This window comes from Lissotriton helveticus, chromosome 3_1 (genome assembly GCF_964261635.1).
Source record: "Lissotriton helveticus chromosome 3_1, aLisHel1.1, whole genome shotgun sequence".
Classification (NCBI taxonomy): domain Eukaryota; kingdom Metazoa; phylum Chordata; class Amphibia; order Caudata; family Salamandridae; genus Lissotriton; species Lissotriton helveticus.
In genome coordinates, this window is record NC_136061.1 from 1102256197 (window position 1) to 1102274505 (window position 18309).

Below are 18309 nucleotides of genomic sequence, written 5' to 3' on the forward strand. Positions count from 1 at the left end.
TGCTTGGGGTTCTCCGCCTGCGCAGATAACTCCGATATCTCAGCAGCACATCCTGGGCTAAAATCAAGACTAGAATTGGGGGTTGTCTCAAGACTTAAATTTCCAATTTGTGGGTCTGTGTAGGCTCTGCTAGCGGAGCAAATCGGTTCTCTATGGGGAATGGAACAGTTAGTGACTTATTATGTAGCTTATTTTGTGACTTATTCCCCCTTACCCGCGAACTTTCGACATGCTCCATAATTTTAAAGTTAGATCTCAAAGAGGATGCCGGTTTAGCAGACACACGCACCCCCTAGGGGCCACAGCGTCTAGGCTTTCCTCCTGACTTTGGTGCCTTCTTTTGGGGGGAAATTACTGCAGTCTGTACACCAGTCTCTGCACCATCCAACAGCTCCCTACCACCTGTTCCCTTGCCTCCCTTTCCTTTACTCTTTCCCTCCGGAAGGGAACGAAGCTGATAACGACTCTTGATTACATTTCCAGACTTATTTTTTGCCATATTTTCTACTCCCACCTCTAGACTAGCTGTAGCTCCCGGCTCAGGTGCAAGTGTAGTTTGGGGGGGGGGGGGGGTCTGCGCTCACTTCCACCCTCCTCCTGACCCTGCAGTTACCACCACTCTCTCTGACCTCTTCATATGGCTGTAGCTGTATCGTTGGTAATAGGGGATCGCTTTCCATCGATCTTGACCTCAACCGCCCCGCACACAGCCCTGTAACTGAAGTCTATCGTTCTCCTCACAGCCCCCACCTCCTGATGAAACGCACTGCTCCCCCTCGGTCTGTACACTGCCAGGTAAACACTTTGTCGATTTCTTCATCAATTTCGTCTGTTTCAGCTCAGTCTTCCGCCCAGCTACCGGCTGCACACATAACTCCTCCCCAATGAGCTGCACCCTGTGCTCCCTCTACCTCTCCCAGCCCAGAAGCCCGCAATTGCTAACGCGGCTTGAGCCTTCAGGATGAGGCGAGCAGCATTAGACCAAACTCCCCACTGCTGTTCCGCATCCAGAGCCATAGGCGGTAACCGCTCAAATAAACCGGGTGAGCCTGTTTTTAAAAACTTTTTTTTAAAAATCATATACAACTGCTTGTCGAAAATTCATGAATTAAATTGCTTATCTGCTCCTTGGAACGTTTTCTTTTTAAAGTCACACGCCAGTTCCAAACAAATTCAGAGGCTGTTTCCTCATAGCTACGTTCCTCTCCTCTCTCTAGCCGGGAGCTCACGCGACCGGCGTCAGCCTGCTGCCATGTTTCCCCTGAGCTTTTGCTGCAGGTGCCTTCCTGTACTGGAGGAAATAGTTGTTTCCTAAAATTGATCAATGGTTAAAAGATATGACCTATTGTTGAGAAGAACTTGAAGTTTACGCAGAGGAGTTGTCACTGCCTTCCAGACCCAAGGATATATGGAGGAGCCCTTTCACAGCATATTTATTATCTAAAGTGCCAGAAAGTTCATGTTGTTTAATATTTGGGAATATATGTGTTGAAAAGTGATATAGATGACTTAGATGTCATTCTAATGTTATGACTTCTAATATGCTAAGTCATGGTTGTATGGCACACAAAATGTTCCTCACTGTACTATAGTGTAAGTTAGGAAAAAGTCAATAAAAAGAAATGTAACAGTATTGTATGAAAAAGCATGTTTGTTTATTTTCAAACACCACAATTTATATAGTTTTTCGGTAAAGATAAACATGATGGGATGGTTTGCTTTGCAAATTTTGAATTTGTTGATTGTCAACATTAAGGTAGCATTGTTCTGTATATGTACAAGTGCTATATTTTTCAAGCACAAAGTTGTGTGTATTAAGAGTACGTTCAAGAATATGTGCAATGTTAAAGCGTTGCACAATATGTGTGATCTGTGTTTCCCATACAGTTGATATCATTGAAGTAAGTAGACATGACAATGCTCAAATGACTCGTGACGTTGTGGAGAACTGGTCAGTCGAAGATCAAGCAATGGAGATTGATATGGCAATACTTCAGCAGGTGGAAGACCTAGAAAGGAGAGTTGCATCCGCTAGTTTACAAATTAAGGTAAGTTGCATGATCATACATATATATTTTAGCTCAATTAACATTACTGCACACATACTTCAAGTGTTTGCATTATTTAATGATTTATCAAGATATTTACATCAATGTAAAGCAAAATTTAGTGATATGATTGAATTTCATTGAATTTTTTAAAATATTTTCGTCATGCATGAAACTTAAACTCATTGTGCCAGAAAGGAGTTCTTATTTTTATCCTGTCTTGATCTGGAACTGTCGATTATGGCACACTTATGCAAGTTCCTTTGTGGAAAAGTGGTGCATTATATGGTGGGGTTGTGTGACCTCACTGTGTAATACACTTGCCAACCCCTGTAGGACTAGTGGGTTCTGTTTGTGAACCCCTTAGCTCAACCCTGGGTGTCTGTGGCCCTCAGCAGTCAGGCTTACACAAAGGAACTAATGAATTTATACAGTACCAAAACTATTGAAGAAGAAATACATGAGACACTCAAGAAGTCCAACACCAATTCTTTTTAACAGATTATATTGTCACGTATTTTTAGACCCCCAAAACAAACAAGCTTTTGCAATGCAATAGGTCTCGCATTAGGAAAGTTTGAGCTATTGATATTGTAAATGACAAATTTGTTATTTATGTGTTGGTTTTGAAAATAGCGAAATTAATAGCTTTGTTATTTACAATGCCAATGGTTATAACTTTCGCAAATGTGACACTTATAGCATTTGTAATGCAATATGTGTTGTATTTATGTGACTTAGATGTATTGATATTACAAATAACAATGGCTTTTACTTTTTTTGTTCAAATCTGTTTTTATTGTGAACACAGCGATAAGCCTACAACCCCTCATCGGGGCCGGCCGCGCAGAGAAAAATCGTTAATAGGAGCAGGTAACCAGGGGAGGTGAAGCTTTTAACACAGCGCCCTGCCTACAACCCCTGGGAGGGCCGGCCGCGTGGCTTAAGGGAGCAGAAAGCAAGAAGTAGCCGTGTGCCGGCAATGTGCCACAGTACGGGGGAGGCGCTTATGGAAAGGAGAGCAGTGGTGTCACATTTTCAACGGCCCAACAGGGACCAAACTGCCCCAAAGGGGGGCGGGAGCCAGAGCGGCAAGGCAAGAAGAAAGTGAAAGTCGGAAATGGGGGAGCAGGGGTGGGGTGGAGAGGGGCCAGGGAGGTGTGCCTGCGTTCGTCTACAAGGGGCCTAAGACGCAAACCAGTGCTGGGGGGGAGCGACTATGGGCCTAGTCTGCTCGGGTCGGCAGGGACAAGGGCGTCCTCAAACAGTTGCAGAGCACGGAGCCTGGGAGGCATGTGGCGGGTATAGCTGATGGAGCACAGGTGACGCACAAGAGGTTCCCACACCGCCTTGAAGCGCACCCCCCTTGACTGTATCCGAGCCGTAAGTAGTTCCATGGTCAGGACCTGCCAGAGACGCACGAACCAGGAAGCTATCGGCGGTGGCTCGGCCCTCTTCCAGTACAGGGCAATGAGTTGTTTGGCAGCGCCTAGCATGTGGAGGGTGAGGATCCAGTCGCTGCGCGTGAGTGCTTTAAGTGTGGGGGGTCGTACGCCTAGCAGTAGTGTGCAAACCTCCTCAGGGAGGGGGAAACCCAACACCTCCTTAATGTGACTGAGGACCTCCTTCCAAAAGACAGCCAGGGCAGGGCACGACCACCAGATGTGTATGAAGTCGCCAGTCGCAGCGCCACACCTCCTGCACAGCGGTGAGGAGGCAGGGAACATTTTGCTGAGCCGCAGGGGGGTGTAGTACCATTGTGTTAACATCTTGTATGCGTTCTCCCTTTGCGGGATGCTGCGGTAGGATTTGGGAATGTCGTTCCAGAGTCTAGACCATTGAGACGGCGTGATGTCAGTGCCTGTGGCAGTCTGCCACTGTCTCTGGTAGGGGTGTGCAGGTGGAGCGGCGGGATGCTGCAAGATATTGTAGATTTGGGAGATGAGCCGCTTCAGTCCCCCAAGGGAGCGAGCCAGCTTCTCAAATGGAGTGTGCTCCCTGGAAGCAGCCTGGTACATATCGTCTCCCGTGGTCCAGTGGCGCAGCTGCGCGTACTGCAAGCTGGCGGTGCAAGGGAGGTTGAATTCTTCCCTGCAGTCCGGCCACGATTTAGGCGACCCACCAAGAAAAAGATCTCCTGCAACCCTACAGTCACCCTGGGTCCAGTTCTCGAACGCCCGGGTCCGAGCAGCAGGAGGAAAGTGCGGGTTGCCTGCAATGGGGGTGTGTGGAGAGGGGAACGTGGTCAGACCTTTGGACACTGCCACTTTGTCCCATACCTCAAGAACCGTCCTCGTGGGGACCGCCATGTATGCACTTCTGGAGCGCGCCACCCGCGGCAGCCAGGGCAGGTCCCAGATGGTGCGTCCCGTAACCACTCGGTCCATGTGGAACCAGTGTTTGTCGCTTTCGCGTGCACCCCATTCGATCACGAACCTGAGGTGCGCCGCCCAGTAGTAGTGAAGGAGATTCGGGCAGGCGAGGCCGCCCCTGTCTCGTGGCTCCATGAGGACTTTTTGTGAGAATCGGGGCCGTTTGCCCCCCCATATGAAAGACGTGAGGTCGCGTTGGAGATGCTTAATGCAGTGGACCGGTATTGGGGTGGGGAGACACTGGAAGACATACAGAATGCGGGGGAGGACTGACATCTTGACCGCGTTGAGCCGCCCCAGCCAGGAAACCATCAGGGGCTTCCATTTTCGCAGATCCGCCAGTACTTCCTTTCGGCAGAGAGCCCAATTCCGCGAGGACCACGAGTCGAGGTGGGGAGTGAGGTCCAGACCCAGGTACTTGATGTGGTCATCCGCCCAGCGGTAGGGCGTGGCCCCCTTCAGGAAGGAGACTTCCTCCTCGGGGATAGTGAGATTGAGCGCCCAAGATTTGGTGTGGTTAATTTTAAGGCCGGATGCCCGCTCGAACAGCGTGAGGGCGTCATGTACCGCAGGGAGAGAGACCCGAGGGTTCGTGAGAGTAAGGATCAGGTCGTCCGCGAAGAGCGCCACCTTGTTGGCACGTCCCCCGTGGGGGATGCCGTGGATGTCAGGAGCACGCCTGATTAGCTCCGCCAGCGGTTCGACCGCCAGGGCGAACAGGAGCGGCGAGAGCGGGCATCCCTGCCTCGTGCCCCTGTGGATCGAGAGCGGCGGTGTCAGTTGGCCGTTGACCCGGATCCTAGCCTGTGGCCCGATGTAAGGGGCCATGCACCTGGAGATCATGGTGGGGCCAAGACCCAGCTTCTCGAGGACCGCCCTCAAAAAGGTCCAGTCGACCCGGTCAAACGCCTTTTCCGCGTCTAGCGAGAGGAGGCAGGCCGGGATCTTCCAATGATGTGCCTTTCCCACTAGGTGCGCCAACCTGCGAACATTGTCGGCCCCCTGGCGGTCCCGTATGAAGCCCACTTGGTCCGGGTTCACCAAACCCGGCATGTGCGGATCCAGCCGTTTGGCCAGGATCTTGGTGTATATTTTGAGGTCGGTGTTAAGGAGGGCGATGGGACGGTAGGAGGCACACAGATCAGGGTCCTTCCCAGGTTTGGGGATCAGGGCTATTTCCGCCATGCCCATGTCAGGGGACGGGCCAGTGGTGTCAGAAAAGGAGCCGTAGAGGCGCAGCAGATGCGGACGGAGCTGTGTCAGGAACAGGCGATAGAAGGCCAGTGGCAGGCCGTCCGGCCCCGGGGTTTTCCCCACGGGGAGGTCCCCGACCGCCTCTGTCACTTCCTCTTCCCGTAGGGGTTCCTCCAGTGAGGCTGCACATGCCGGGGACAGCGGGGAGCCCCCGAGGTTCGCGAGTACGGCCTCCCGTGCCTCCGCAGAGGTGGGTTCCTCAGCATAAAGAGAGGAGTAGTAATCAACAAACGCAGCTTGCTTGGCCCTTTCAGAAGTGACTCGGGTGCCATCCGGTCGCTTGACATTGGCAATGTGGGCCCTAGCGGCGCGCGCCCGCAGCCTGCCTGCCAGCAGGCGACCTACCTTGTCCCCCCCCTCATAATACCGTTGCTTGAGCGCCAGCAGGGAGAATTCCGCCTTGTTAGTGCGTAGTGCGCGGAGTTGCCCCCTGAGATTGGCAAGGGTTCTCTTCGTCGCCCGATTGGGGGCGTCCCGATCTCGGGCCTCCGCCAGCTTGATCTCACTGGCCAAGTCGGTTTCCAACTTGTACGCCTCCTTCCTCCGCACCGCCGCCAAGGAGGTGATGTGGCCCCGAATGGTGGCCTTAAAGGCATCCCACACCGTGTGAAAGGGCAGGTCAGGGGTGTCATTAACGGTGAAATACGAGTCTATGGCGTCACGGATGCTGGCGACGTCATCTGGGTCGCGAAGAATAGTCGGCGGAAGCACCCACCGACGTTCGCGAGGGGCACGGGTCCGAGGGTCCTGCAATAACAGCTCCACGTGGGCGTGGTCCGACAGAGAGATGTCGGATATAGCGGTAGCCAAGGAGTCTCGGGCTAGTTCAAGGGAGGTAAATAGATAGTCGATACGGGAGTACGTCCGGTGGGAGTGTGAGTAGAAGGAGTAGTCTCGGGTCCCCGGATTGTGATAGCGCCACACGTCTACAAGACCCAGGTCCGTGAGCTGTGTCTTGAGGGTAGAGGACATCGCCCCTGCGCCGTTAAGGGGGCCGCCCGCGCGGTCCAGCTCGGGGTCCCATACAAGGTTGAAGTCGCCGCCCAGAATTGTAGCAGCGTCGCCCATTGGGAAATGTTCCCGCAATAGTGCCTGGAGATATTTGTCCTGCGACTGGTTGGGAGCATACACACATCCCAGAGTGAGCTTTGCACAGCCTATCTGTACCGTGGTTCGGAGGAAGCGCCCGTCAGTGCTTTTGAAGGGCTTCCCGGGTCCCCGCCTAATACCAGCCCCACAGAGAATTGCCACCCCTGCTGTCTTGGTGTCAGAGGATGCCCAGAACTGTGTGGGGTATCTAGGGTGTGCCATGCGCGTGGTGTCCCCTCTGAGGAGGTGTGTCTCCTGGAGGAGTACTATGTCAGGGGAGTGGTGCAGGAGGTAGCGCCATATCTGCCTTCGCTTATTGGGAGAGTTGAGCCCCTTGACGTTGAGGGAGAGGACCTTCAGGGGAGTGGGGAGGTTTGCTGTCATAGCGCTAAGGCAGGTGGAGGTCGCGCAAGTCCCGGCCTAGCGAGTCCTCCCGCAGGCGGGGCAGCAGAAGCGTCAGCACATCGCCCGCGCAGCAACCCCCGCAGGACCCACCATGCCACCCCTTCGCAAGCGCGGGGAAGGAACAGGAAGAGAAGGACGCGCAAGGGGGAAGTAGGAGGAGAGGAGAGGAGGAAAGAAGAAAAGACACAGAATAGAAACAGAATCATAACAGGCCAACGGGCCCAAAGTACAGTGTCCCAGGTACCAGACATCCTCTACCCAAGGGTTTGGACGAACTCAGGAATGTCACTTCCTACGGGACAAAGGGAGGGAGCGGAGATCTGGAAAAGTAGTGTGTAGACAAGTCGTCTCAGAGCCCGTCCACCCCGCTGCCTCAAAGTAGTTCGGGGGGTGCACTGGGCCGTGGGGTCCAGTCAGCCCGAGCAGGCGCCTACAGGGCGCTGGGGCCCAGCAATGTGGTGTTCGGTCAGGAAGGGGCGAAGGGTGCCAGCCATGTGTGGAACAGTGGGGTCAGGCCACCGTGGTAGATGAGGGCGAGGCCAGGCGCCCAGGTGGTGAGCGTGTGTTCAGGGTAGCTCGAGGTATAACAGCAGTGATCAGCGTCCGTCCGGCGTTGAGGGGCGACCCCCACCCTCCGAGCCAGAAGCAAAGGGCTGGGAGGCCAGCTCCTCGCGATCGCCCTCGAGGGAGCGGATGTGTGCTATGATGTCCTGCTTGGTCTGAGAAGTAGAGAGTGCGTCCACCGGGGGGGGCCTCCTGCGGGGGCGCACAGTGGACCAATCCGGGCGTGGAGGGGCCCTCTCCGGGCGGGAGGGGCGAGCCGGGCTGTGGTCCGGGGACTCCGGCATGCCTAGCAGGTGTGCCGCCTCACGGTAGGATCGGAGTGTCCTACGTTTGCCCTCCCACTTGAAGATGAGAGCAAAAGGATGGCCCCACTGGTAGGAGACATTGAGGGTCCGGAGTTTCTCGGTGATCGGGCGGAAGACCTTCCTTCTATGGAGCGTCGTGGGGGCTAAGTCCTGATAGATCTGGATCCTGTGGCCCTCGTACTGTAAGTCCGGGTTGTCCCTAGCTGCCTTCAGGATGGCCTCCTTCTCGGTAAAGTAGTGGAGTCTAGTGACGATGTCGGGCAGAAGGCCCGCTTTCCCTCCCGCTCCGAAGACCCGGTGTGCACGGTCGAGGCGCGGCGGGGGGGGCGTCCTCCTCGCCCCACACCGCCTGCAAGAGCAGGGCCACGTAGGCCATGGTATTAGTCCCTTCTTCTCCAAGTGGCACACCCCGTATGCGGAGGTTGTTGCGTCGCCCCCTGTTTTCCAAATCCTCCTGCTTGATCTGAAGCTGGATGTGTTGTTCCTCAAGAGTCGCCACTCTCTGCCAGATCTGCTCCAGGTCTTCGGTGCGGGAGTCGACCGTTTTCTCCAGGCCGTCGACTCGATCGCCGAGGTCAGTGACTTCCCTGCGCAGTTCCTTAACGCAGGTGTGGACCTCCGTTCTGAGGGATCCGATTTCTGTCTTCAGATCAGCCATGAAGGAGGTCATGAAGGCCTGCGTCACCGGTGGAGAGTCGGCTGGCGGCAGGGGCTTACCCCCCGATGCTGCTGGGGGGCCCCCGGAAGGTGATGGGGAGCCCGCTTTGCCCCACATAGAAGCTACTGCCGCCCCTCTGGCCGTCGTGGACGGAGGGTCCGATTTGGTCCCCTTGCCGCGAGTCTTGGTCCACTCGAGGCGTCGCAGGGCAAGTCCGTTGCGGGGTCCGTCTGCCGGCAGGGCGCGGGGCGCACTCAAGATGGGGGGTCCTGAACGTTGCAGGGCCGCTGGAGCGGGAGCAGGCAGCGCCACCGGTGAGGCCAGGCAGCGACAAGGCAGGAGAGGCGCGTGGTGCGCAAGGACACAGTTGACCCACGGTAGATCGGGCCTGGGGCCCACAGGTGATAGCCGCCGGAGATCCCTGGTAAGGCGCAGCCCCTATGTCCCACCAGGGTCAGGGCCAGGTCTCAGCGTAGCGTCCGGTCTGCCCCTTAGCAGCAGCCAGAGGGTGTCCAGGGGGCCCCCCAGGTGTCCCAGCTCCCCAACTGCGGGAGGCCCAGCGCCGGGAAAAGTAGAAGGCCGAGGTTCTCAGGGTTCCCGTGCAGGCGCGGCAGGTGTGCCCGGTCTGCGGCCCACCAGGCTTGGCGGGACCGGGCCTTAGCGAGGGGGCGGCCAGAGGGCACAGCTAGACGATGCGGGGTCCACCAGGAGGCAGGGCCCGCCTGCACGCAGCGACCGGACTGCTCCCCAGGCCGCTGTCAGTATGCGCAGGGTAGACGAGGGCACCCCAGCAAGGTTCCTCCGTGAGTGGGGCAGCCCTCCGCCGAGGGGAGAAGAAGGCGGGAAGGTCAACCGCCAGGCCCCGCAACTGCCGGACCCCCCGGGAAGGCAGCCGGGGAGGGAAAGAGGTCAGCGCGCTGCAGCTCACCGGATGGGTCCAGCGCCGGGCGATGGTGCAGAAGCTCGTGGGCAGGGGCCACCGGCCAGTCCTCGTGTCAGGGCCTACTGGCCTTGTCAAAGCCGGGAGCTTGCGTAGATTCGGCGTCCAGACCGCCGCTGCTCCAACAGCTCCGGCGCGACTCCGCCGGCGACAGGCTGCCCCTGTGCTGTGGCCAGAGAATGTCCAGGGGGGCCCCCCAGGCGTCGTAGCTCCACAACTGCAGGAGGCCCCGGTGCCAGGGAAAGCAGAAGGCAAGGGTCAGCGCGGTCCACCAGGGCTCAGGGTCCGCTTGCACGCAGCGATCAGGCTGTTCCTCAAGTCGCCGCCAGAAAGTTCAGGATAGCCGATGGCGCGGCGCAGCTCGCCGCCAAGGGGAGAAAATGGCGGGAAGGTCAACCGCCAAACCCCGCAATTGCAGCCAGGGAGGGAAGGAGGTCAGCGCGCTGCGGCTCACCGGGTGGGTCCAGCGACGAGTGGTGGTGCAGAGGCTCGTGTGCTTGGGGCACCGGCAGGCCCTCGCGTCCGGGCCTGCGTCCCTCGTGGAAGCCGGGAGCTCGCGTAGGTTCGGTGCCCAGGCCGCCTCTGTGTGCTCCGCTCGGGGCAACCCGGCTCCGTTGGCTCCGGTGCGGTTCCGCCGGCGACAGGGCGACTCCGCTGGGGCAGGGAGTCCACAGATGGGTTCAGGGGTGTTCCGGTGCCTCGCCCGAGGCGCTGTGCCGGGCCTCACCCCGGGAGCCAGTCGAGACGTGTTGCAGAGGGACCACGAGAAGATGGCGGCCAGCGGCCGACCGTGGGGGTCCCGGATGCCGGAGCCGCTACCTCTGGAAGCTCCACAGCCGCCGTCCGCCGCCCAGAGAAGACACCAGCAGGATCGGTGGCTCACGGGGGGGACCCCAGAAGTGGACGACCCCCCGAAACTACGCTAAAACAGGCCAAAGTAAGCAGCGGGGCGACGGAGCTCAAGCGAGACACGTCCGCTCACATCGCTGTCTCGGCCACGCCCCCTCGCTTTTACTTTTTTAAAATAATTAATACTTTAATAAAAGTTATTGTAATTTATAATGGCAATAGCTTAAACTTTTGTAAATGGTGGTGTCCGTGTGTGCATGGGAGTGGTGGTATCCGTGTGTGCATGGCAGTGGTGGTGTCTGTGTGTGCATGGCAGTGGTGGAATCAGTGTGTGTATGGCAGTGGTGGTATCCGTGTGTGTATGGCAGTGGTGGTGTCTGTGTGTGCATGGCCGTGGTGGTGATCAGCGTGGAAAGAACAGCGTTTCCTGACAAACTTTTGTGCGCGGAGATGTAGGCACGCACGGCGGTGTCTGTCTGGAAGGGCCGACGCCGTCCTGTTTCCAGGAAGTGCATCACTTTGAAGACATGTTGTGTGATGCTTATTAAAGATCAGAACATTTAAATGAAGGCTTAGGAAGACATGTTATACTCTGTACCAAGCTCATTAACACTACCATTAGCTCACTTATTGGAAGAGAAATTAACATAATTCAGTTTTTTAACAGTCAAAATAGAAGATATTTTTCCAATGCTATCATTCTAGAGCTTGAACCGAGCACCGGTTGTCGTGTAAGATGAACTGCAGCTGTGCTCTGCATAACAGTTACGGTGCCTACAGGTAATAGCACACGAACTTTTCAAAACAATTAAGCTAGATATTTACTCTTCACTACCACAAGGTAACCTCTCTTCTAAAAGACTGACTTTCAATGCTGAATAAATTCGGATAAACTGACTCACGCATTACTCCACTTCTGACCTTCCCTCGTGCCCAAAGATTCAAGGCTAAGGAATGCAAGCACATTCCCTGGCGGCAGTTTTTAGCCTTCTGCGACTCACTCACACTGGGTGCAGCCTTCTGGGTGTGCACGGGTGGATGCAGGAAAAGAGAAACTCAGCACGCAATTCAAACATTGCATAAGCATAATATATGTCACAGTGTAAACTGGGATTCAACAAAACACGCTTTCATAACTTTTCTGTGTCAATTTAGCCTGCATTCTACAAGATGAATCCAAATGAAAGTATATTCTCAGTTCTTCCAACGGCTTTAAAGTACGATCCATCAAAGTGAAAACCAAAAAACGTGTTGCGCTTAAGTTTATTGCGATTTTGATTTTTTTTAGACAGACATCTTGTTGCTTTAGTTTAGGAATTCAAATACAGCCCATTCTACGGTACTGAAAGCAAGACGGCTGTAGATCAGTATTCAAACCCCACTAAGGGCACCCCAGCTCTCTATCCCTTTCTAGGTCGATTAAACAAATTGGGCACTAGTTACATCACTTCAAAACGGAAGCTGCAATTAATTAAGCACTACACTGATCGAAACATTACTTGGAACTGTGCAGTCTGGGGGTCCCGGGCAGCTCCTGTACGCACACGAGTCCCTCATCGTTGCTCCGGCCCGCCTATTACTTGGGCTCAACTAAAGGGGTTGCCAAGTTCCATGATGCTGGTCAGCACAGGCCTAGCGGCCACTCCATGCTCCCCTCTCACTGCCTGCAGCCCACGCACAGACTCCGGTAGGGAAGCCGCGCGCTTGGGCTGGGACGGAGGCGAGGGGCATGCGGGAAGCTCCAGCCGTTATTTATTTATTTATTTATTTAGGATTTTGTAGAGCGCACAGCTACCTCCGACGGAGGTGTCCCGGCGCTGAAGACATAATCTCAGGAGGGTCGAGAAGGAGTGAAGTGAGATCATTAGATCTGTGAGAATAGCCAGGTCTTTAGTTTTTTTCGGAATTGGGGTTCCGACGTCGGGAATCTTAACTCTATGGGAAGCTGATTCCACAGTTTGGAGGTGGCTACTGCCAGGGCCCTTCCTCCTGTACGTGAAAGGCGAAAGCGGGGGCAGATCATGAGGCGGAGATGATTGGATCTTAAGTTTCTTGGTGCTTGTGAGAACCTCATTCTGCGACGTAGGTAGGTTGGGCCTCGGTCATTAAGCGCTCTGAAGGCCAGAGTTAAGGCCTTGAATTGAATACGGAGTTTTATTGGGAGCCAGTGTAGTTTGATTAGGTGGGGCGAGATGGAATGACGGTATGGGATATTGCAGACTAATCTGGCCGCAGCATTCTGGACATTACAGGGCTGGCGAAGAGGAGGCGGCGCGAGCGGTCCACAGGTTTCAGACTGCAGCCCGCCGAAGTGAGAAGAGCGCTCTCCGAGGCGGCCTCAAGTCCTTGTTACTTTCAGAGGCTCCCGCTTCTCCTCAGTGAACTTCCCCTGCTCGGTGGGCGCAGCCCCGGTGCCTCTGCGAGTGGCGCAGACTTCTCCCGCAGCCAAGCTAGCGCGCGCCGCAGCACTCGGGGCCAAGAGCACTGTCAATGGGCAAGAGGGTGCCAGGGCTGCGAGCGCTCAGCAGGACGAGAGGAGACATAGCAGAGGGACGCCACAAGCTGTGACTACAGAGACCAGAGGACGCTCATTGACATAAACATACTAGGCTGCGCCCGTGCACGCGCCCTGGGCGTACTGACGTCAGCGCCGTAGTAGACCAGAAGAAGAAAAAACAAGCGCGAGGGAAGCCCCGCGTATGGTGATGCACCGAAGAAAACACCAGAGGAGTGCGGAGCCTGTAGAGCACAGCGAGGCGACGTGACAAGAGCACGGTGAGTGGAGGGGGGATATGTGTGTGTGTCTGTGTGCGTGAGAGCCCGTGAGTGGGGGGGTGTACGCGCGTGTGTCTGTTCGAGTTTGTCTGTCTGTGTGCGCGGGGGTCTGTTAATGGGGGGGGTGCGTTTGTGTATGCAGTGTGTGTGTGTGTGCCTGTGGATGCGTGTGGCTGGCACGAGAGGGGCACGGCGCCGTGCGCGCCATAAATAAAAGCGCAACAAGCATCCAAGGCGCCAAAGCGCGCCCACGAGGTCAAATCTCCGGCAGGAGAAGCGCGTGACAGTCTGCTGTCCACATTCCCCCAAAAGTGATAACATAAGTTGTCTCGCCCTAGACAGCAAAAGCTTCGCTTTTGCTTTCGTCTAGGCGAGACCTAAAAAGATCCACTGGAGGGTTCCGGAGATACAGTATTTACAAGGTACAGTAAATATGCACTTTTTACTTAACCGCGCACAAGTATTGGAAAAATTAAACAAATTTGACACAAACTTTTTCAAGAAACACTTGTGTGAGTATCGATGTGGTTATTTTGAGTTTCTTTAGGCAACCCCCTCCTGCAGGGAGCCAGACAGGGGGATCTGTAATGCCCTCATCAACCGTTACTTCCCGGAAAAAAACAGTCTGCGGTCAGTTCCGGGCATTGTATAGACTTTGATGGAAAGTGGTCCTAATGCAAGAGGTTTAGGGTGCTGAAGATGTTCAAGGATGCTGTGGATGCGATGCAGTCGATGGGGATGTCCCTGCGGCTACTCCTCAGTCCACAGCCTTGGTGATGCGATCCTAACCACAATGGTCAACATCTCTCAAGGTCTTCTAGAGCCTGGCAGAAGTCAAGTCGCATCTGAGCTACCAGTTGCCCGGTTTTGATCAGAGTGGAATCCTTCATTGGGTGATAACTTGCCTTCTGGGTGATCAAGCTGCACCCTAAACAACTCTCACAGGTCCAGCAGACCCAGGTCCAACAATTGAGCATAATTCCTGGTCACTGGTGCTCTATAGTAGTGAGGAGCAGCGATTCAAACATCTGAGCTACCTATTCACCCCAGCAGGCTTCTTCAGGTGTTGTGGCCCTGTGCTGAAAACAGGTCAGCCAACTGTCCCTTGGAGTCTCTTGCTTCGGCTGGGCTCAGGAGTCTACCTCTCCATGAATAAGACACTGCAGGCACAGTCCCTTCTCCTTTACTAGCCCCCAGATTCATCAAATGCAGTCCACGTCAGTGCAGCATCTCTTCGGTGGTCCTTGGTGGAGCAGGGCAACCTTTCTTTGGTCTTCTACTGTCCATTGAGATCTGAGCTGTGGGTGCCCTTCGTATTCCCTGAAAATGCCCTCAGAGTAAGATGTGGTCCGTAGCCAATGGCTGCTAGGTCCCCTCCTTCCTGATGACCACTTCCTGCGAAGTCTGGCATCTGACTATCCCAGATGTCTCCATTGTGCCCACTCTCAAGATGGCAGAAACCCTCTCTTGGCATGTAGAGTTCTTTAGCCCAGCCCATTGGTGTGGCTACCAAGGGGTCTACACACCCCTGAAAAACATGTTTGACTACTGATTTCCCCTTTCTGTCCCCAGTGCCTGCCTGTCTGCCTAAACAATAGAGCAGCCCCCCTGCCAAGTGTTTTCCCTAAAAGTCTTCTGTTTTGAAGCTTGCCTTTACGTTCAGTACCCCTGTGGATTCCTGCCAGAGAGAGTCAACACCTCTCCCCCATGCAGGCTTCTAATGGTCCTTTCCTGGTAGTCGTTTGCACATCTCAGAAGGGTAGAAAGCTGTCACAGGGACAGACCCCTGTACAACCGTAAACAGCACAGGAGACATGGGCAACAAAGTGACAACTTTGTAAAAGTTGCACACTGCGATAAGTGACTGCGATAAGCGCTGCGAGGCCCCAGGGCAGTTATGCGCTATACAAATGCAATTTTTCATTTCATTTCATTTCACATGAATTTCGACTTGAACCTCAAGTCAGGGTTAATATAGCGTGTTGTTTGATACCTTACAATATCAATTGTAGTATTTCCAGATAGAAGTTAGCTGGGCTGCTATGGCGGCCTGTAACTCTGCACTCACAAGTGGGGCTACCAGGCTTTCTCACAGTAAAAAAAGATAATTGTGGGTGTTTACTGTTGAATTATATGAAGGCACATGTTCCACTCTCTAGTACACAGTACTCTGCCTAAGGACTTGAAAGGCCTACCTTAGGAGTGATTTAATTGCTTTAAAAAAAAGTAAAAACTTGACCCTGCCATTGCTTTAAATGGCTACGTTGAGTTAGCAGTTTGGCAGATGCCCTTTTGTTCTGCAGTGGCAGACTAGGAGCCATGGTTTACCTTTGTCACACCCAGGGTGGCAACATCAGTTCTGCAGTCCCTGGGGTGACCCTCTAATTTACAGGCTCTGGATACCATATATTCGAGACTTGCAAGTGAGTCCGCTTATGCCAATTGAGTGTAAGCCAATCAAACATTCACTCCTTAAGGTCATGACATAGGCACTGCGGTCTGGTTAGCAGGCCTCAGTGCACCCTGAATCGAAAAATCAGCAGCATCAGTCCAAAGCTTTGGGGAGGACCCTACAAAAATAGGCATTTCTTTACACACACCCTTTGCCGTGGATCTGTTGTGGCTGCTCCATGAATATTTAAACAACGTTTCCAACATTTGCAGTGCTTTTAAACCTTGCCGCTCCTGTTATGGACCCATGTCTATTTCAACATCCTTGGGGCCTAAGCACAACTCTGTGACGTGTGAGCAGTGCAGCTTTATTCACTGGAAGGCATTCAAGAAGGGGGAGGTGTAGTTCTCCAGTATTTGGGGTGTCTTTCATAGATTCACATGCCTGAATCATTCCTCGTCGTCGGAGTGGGAGTCCCACGGTATATAAAAAAGCAATAATATGCCTGTAATAACCAAAAAACCTTGGTAATAACCAACCAGGAAGTAAAGTAGCCCTAGCTACAGGAGCAAAAAGCTCCCACAATCATGACTATCCTAGTCATTATGTTAGACCAAACTGCAGCCAATAAGGCGACAGCACCCACCAGAATGTTCTCCCCAGAGGCTCAGGCTCTCAGATTTTCTACCGCACGTCGTGTGAAGGGAGTCTCCCTGAGCGCTGCTCAGTTTCTTCTTACTTGGTTGGTTTTTTAACCTTCAAAGGATGGCTACTTCTAAATCCCTTTTTAGGGCTTGTGATTCCTGTGGAAAGCTAAGGCTGTTCAAAGAGGACCCACATAAAAAATGTATATACTGTCTGTATCCGGATCATGAGGCGAAGGAATGTAAGATCTGCAGAACCTTCCCTCAAAAGACCCTCAGGGACAGAGAGGGTCGTCTGCTCCTGTGGCTTCAGAGGATAAAGGACAAGGATATCCCTCTTTCAGAGGTAGGGAGCATTGCCTCAGGGTCTTCTGTCTCTTCAAGGAAGAGAAAAACTGAGGTTGAGTTGGCTTCTCCTAGGGCTAAAACATTGAAGAAGGCCCAATCCTCTCAGGATTCTGGTTTGCCTACTACCTCCAAGAAGGTGTCTCCATCTGTGACATCTGCGCACTCAGGAAAATCTGGAAAATCTACAATTTCCAAAGCACCTGCCCCTAAGGTTTCACCTCAGTTTACACCTCTGGCCAGGTCAGATTCAAGAACAGCCTCATCGTCGCCATCTCTTCATGTGGCCACTTCTTCCACTTCAACAGTGACTTTCTCCTCACCAAAATCATCTATGGTGATGGCTTCAGCCTCCTCACCGTCGACGTTGGTTCACGTACAGGTTAGACCCATTTCGTCGACGAAGATAGTCCCATCGATCGTCGACGCTCCACCGTCGACGGGAAACCTGAAGGTACCGTCGACGAGCTCTTCGACGTCGACTCAGTCGCCGACGTATTTATTGCCGTCGACGAAGAAGACCTTACCGTCGACGACTTCCCCGTCGAAGCTACCGTCGACGTCGTCCTCGACGACGAAGTTACCGTCGACGACACCATCGACGACGAAGTTACCGTCGACGACTCCCTCGTCGACGAAGTTACCGTCGACGACACCATCGACGACGAAGTTACCGTCGACGACTCCCTTTGTCGACGAAGTTACCGTCGACGACATCCTCGTCGACGAAGTTACCGTCGACGAAGAAGGTAATGAATACGTTGACGAAGCAGACAATGCCGTCGACACCGTCGACGAAGAAGAAAACACCCTCGTCGACGAGTTCATCGTCGATGAAGCCACTACCGTCGACGGGCGCACCGTCGACGACGGATCTAACGGCGCAAGGGGATTCAAGCTTGTCATCAGCATCGGTGACTCCATCGACGCCCCCACTGTCAACCTGCATGACAATGCAAGTGTGGTCGGCAGGAGCATCCACAATACCTTTGCCATCACCGGCGACCACTGCTTCGCTCCTGCAAAAGCGTGGTTCAACCTCCACAGCTTTGTCTCCTTTAAAACTATCAGATAAATTGTTGGATTCTGAGGAAGAAGAATCCTACGAGGATGACAGTTTCCGTGCGACCAGGAGCCCTTCGGACTTGCTCATAAAAGTACAAGACCTAGATCATGAGGAGGAATAAAATTTCCAGGAGCACGCTGGTCGACAGACTGGGTCTACACCTGGCATGCAAATGCCTATAGATTTGTTCCAAAACCTCCAATATATGTGGAGCGATTATTATCGCAGGTTTCCACCTTCAGAATCAGGTGAATCTCATGTCTCTACGCCTAGGCCAAGACCATCTACGGCAACTTTGGGCCTTCAGGATTCAAATCCTCAAGTGGCAGCTGAAGAAGCACGGTCCGCACTACCTTCTTCACCAGCACCATCCCATCAGGCAGAGGGTGACAATTCGTCGGAAGACGAACGAAAAGACAGTGAATTAGACGACAAGTCGGTATCGTCGGAGTGGGACGACTATCAGGCACAAACCCCTTCTCCAGCAGCTCCGCCTACGGCGGACTCTCCACCGGAGGACATTGCCAGCTTCCATAAGATTATGGATAGAGCCACGAAAAGGTTCCTCATTTCAATGGAGGCAAAACAGGACAAATGCTTCCT

General features: G+C 53.9%; 1 protein-coding gene across 15 annotated transcripts in view; it reads left to right on the plus strand.

Annotated features, from left to right (window-relative positions):
* BAZ2B (bromodomain adjacent to zinc finger domain 2B) overlaps positions 1 to 18309 on the plus strand; it is a 1221971-nt gene that overhangs the window by 977565 nt on the left and 226097 nt on the right. For all 15 annotated transcript variants that reach the window (XM_078681689.1, XM_078681691.1, XM_078681692.1 and 12 more), the window contains one exon: positions 1888 to 2048. In XM_078681689.1, coding sequence (XP_078537815.1) covers positions 1888 to 2048 — 161 coding nt within the window. The remainder of the gene's footprint in view (positions 1 to 1887; positions 2049 to 18309) is intronic.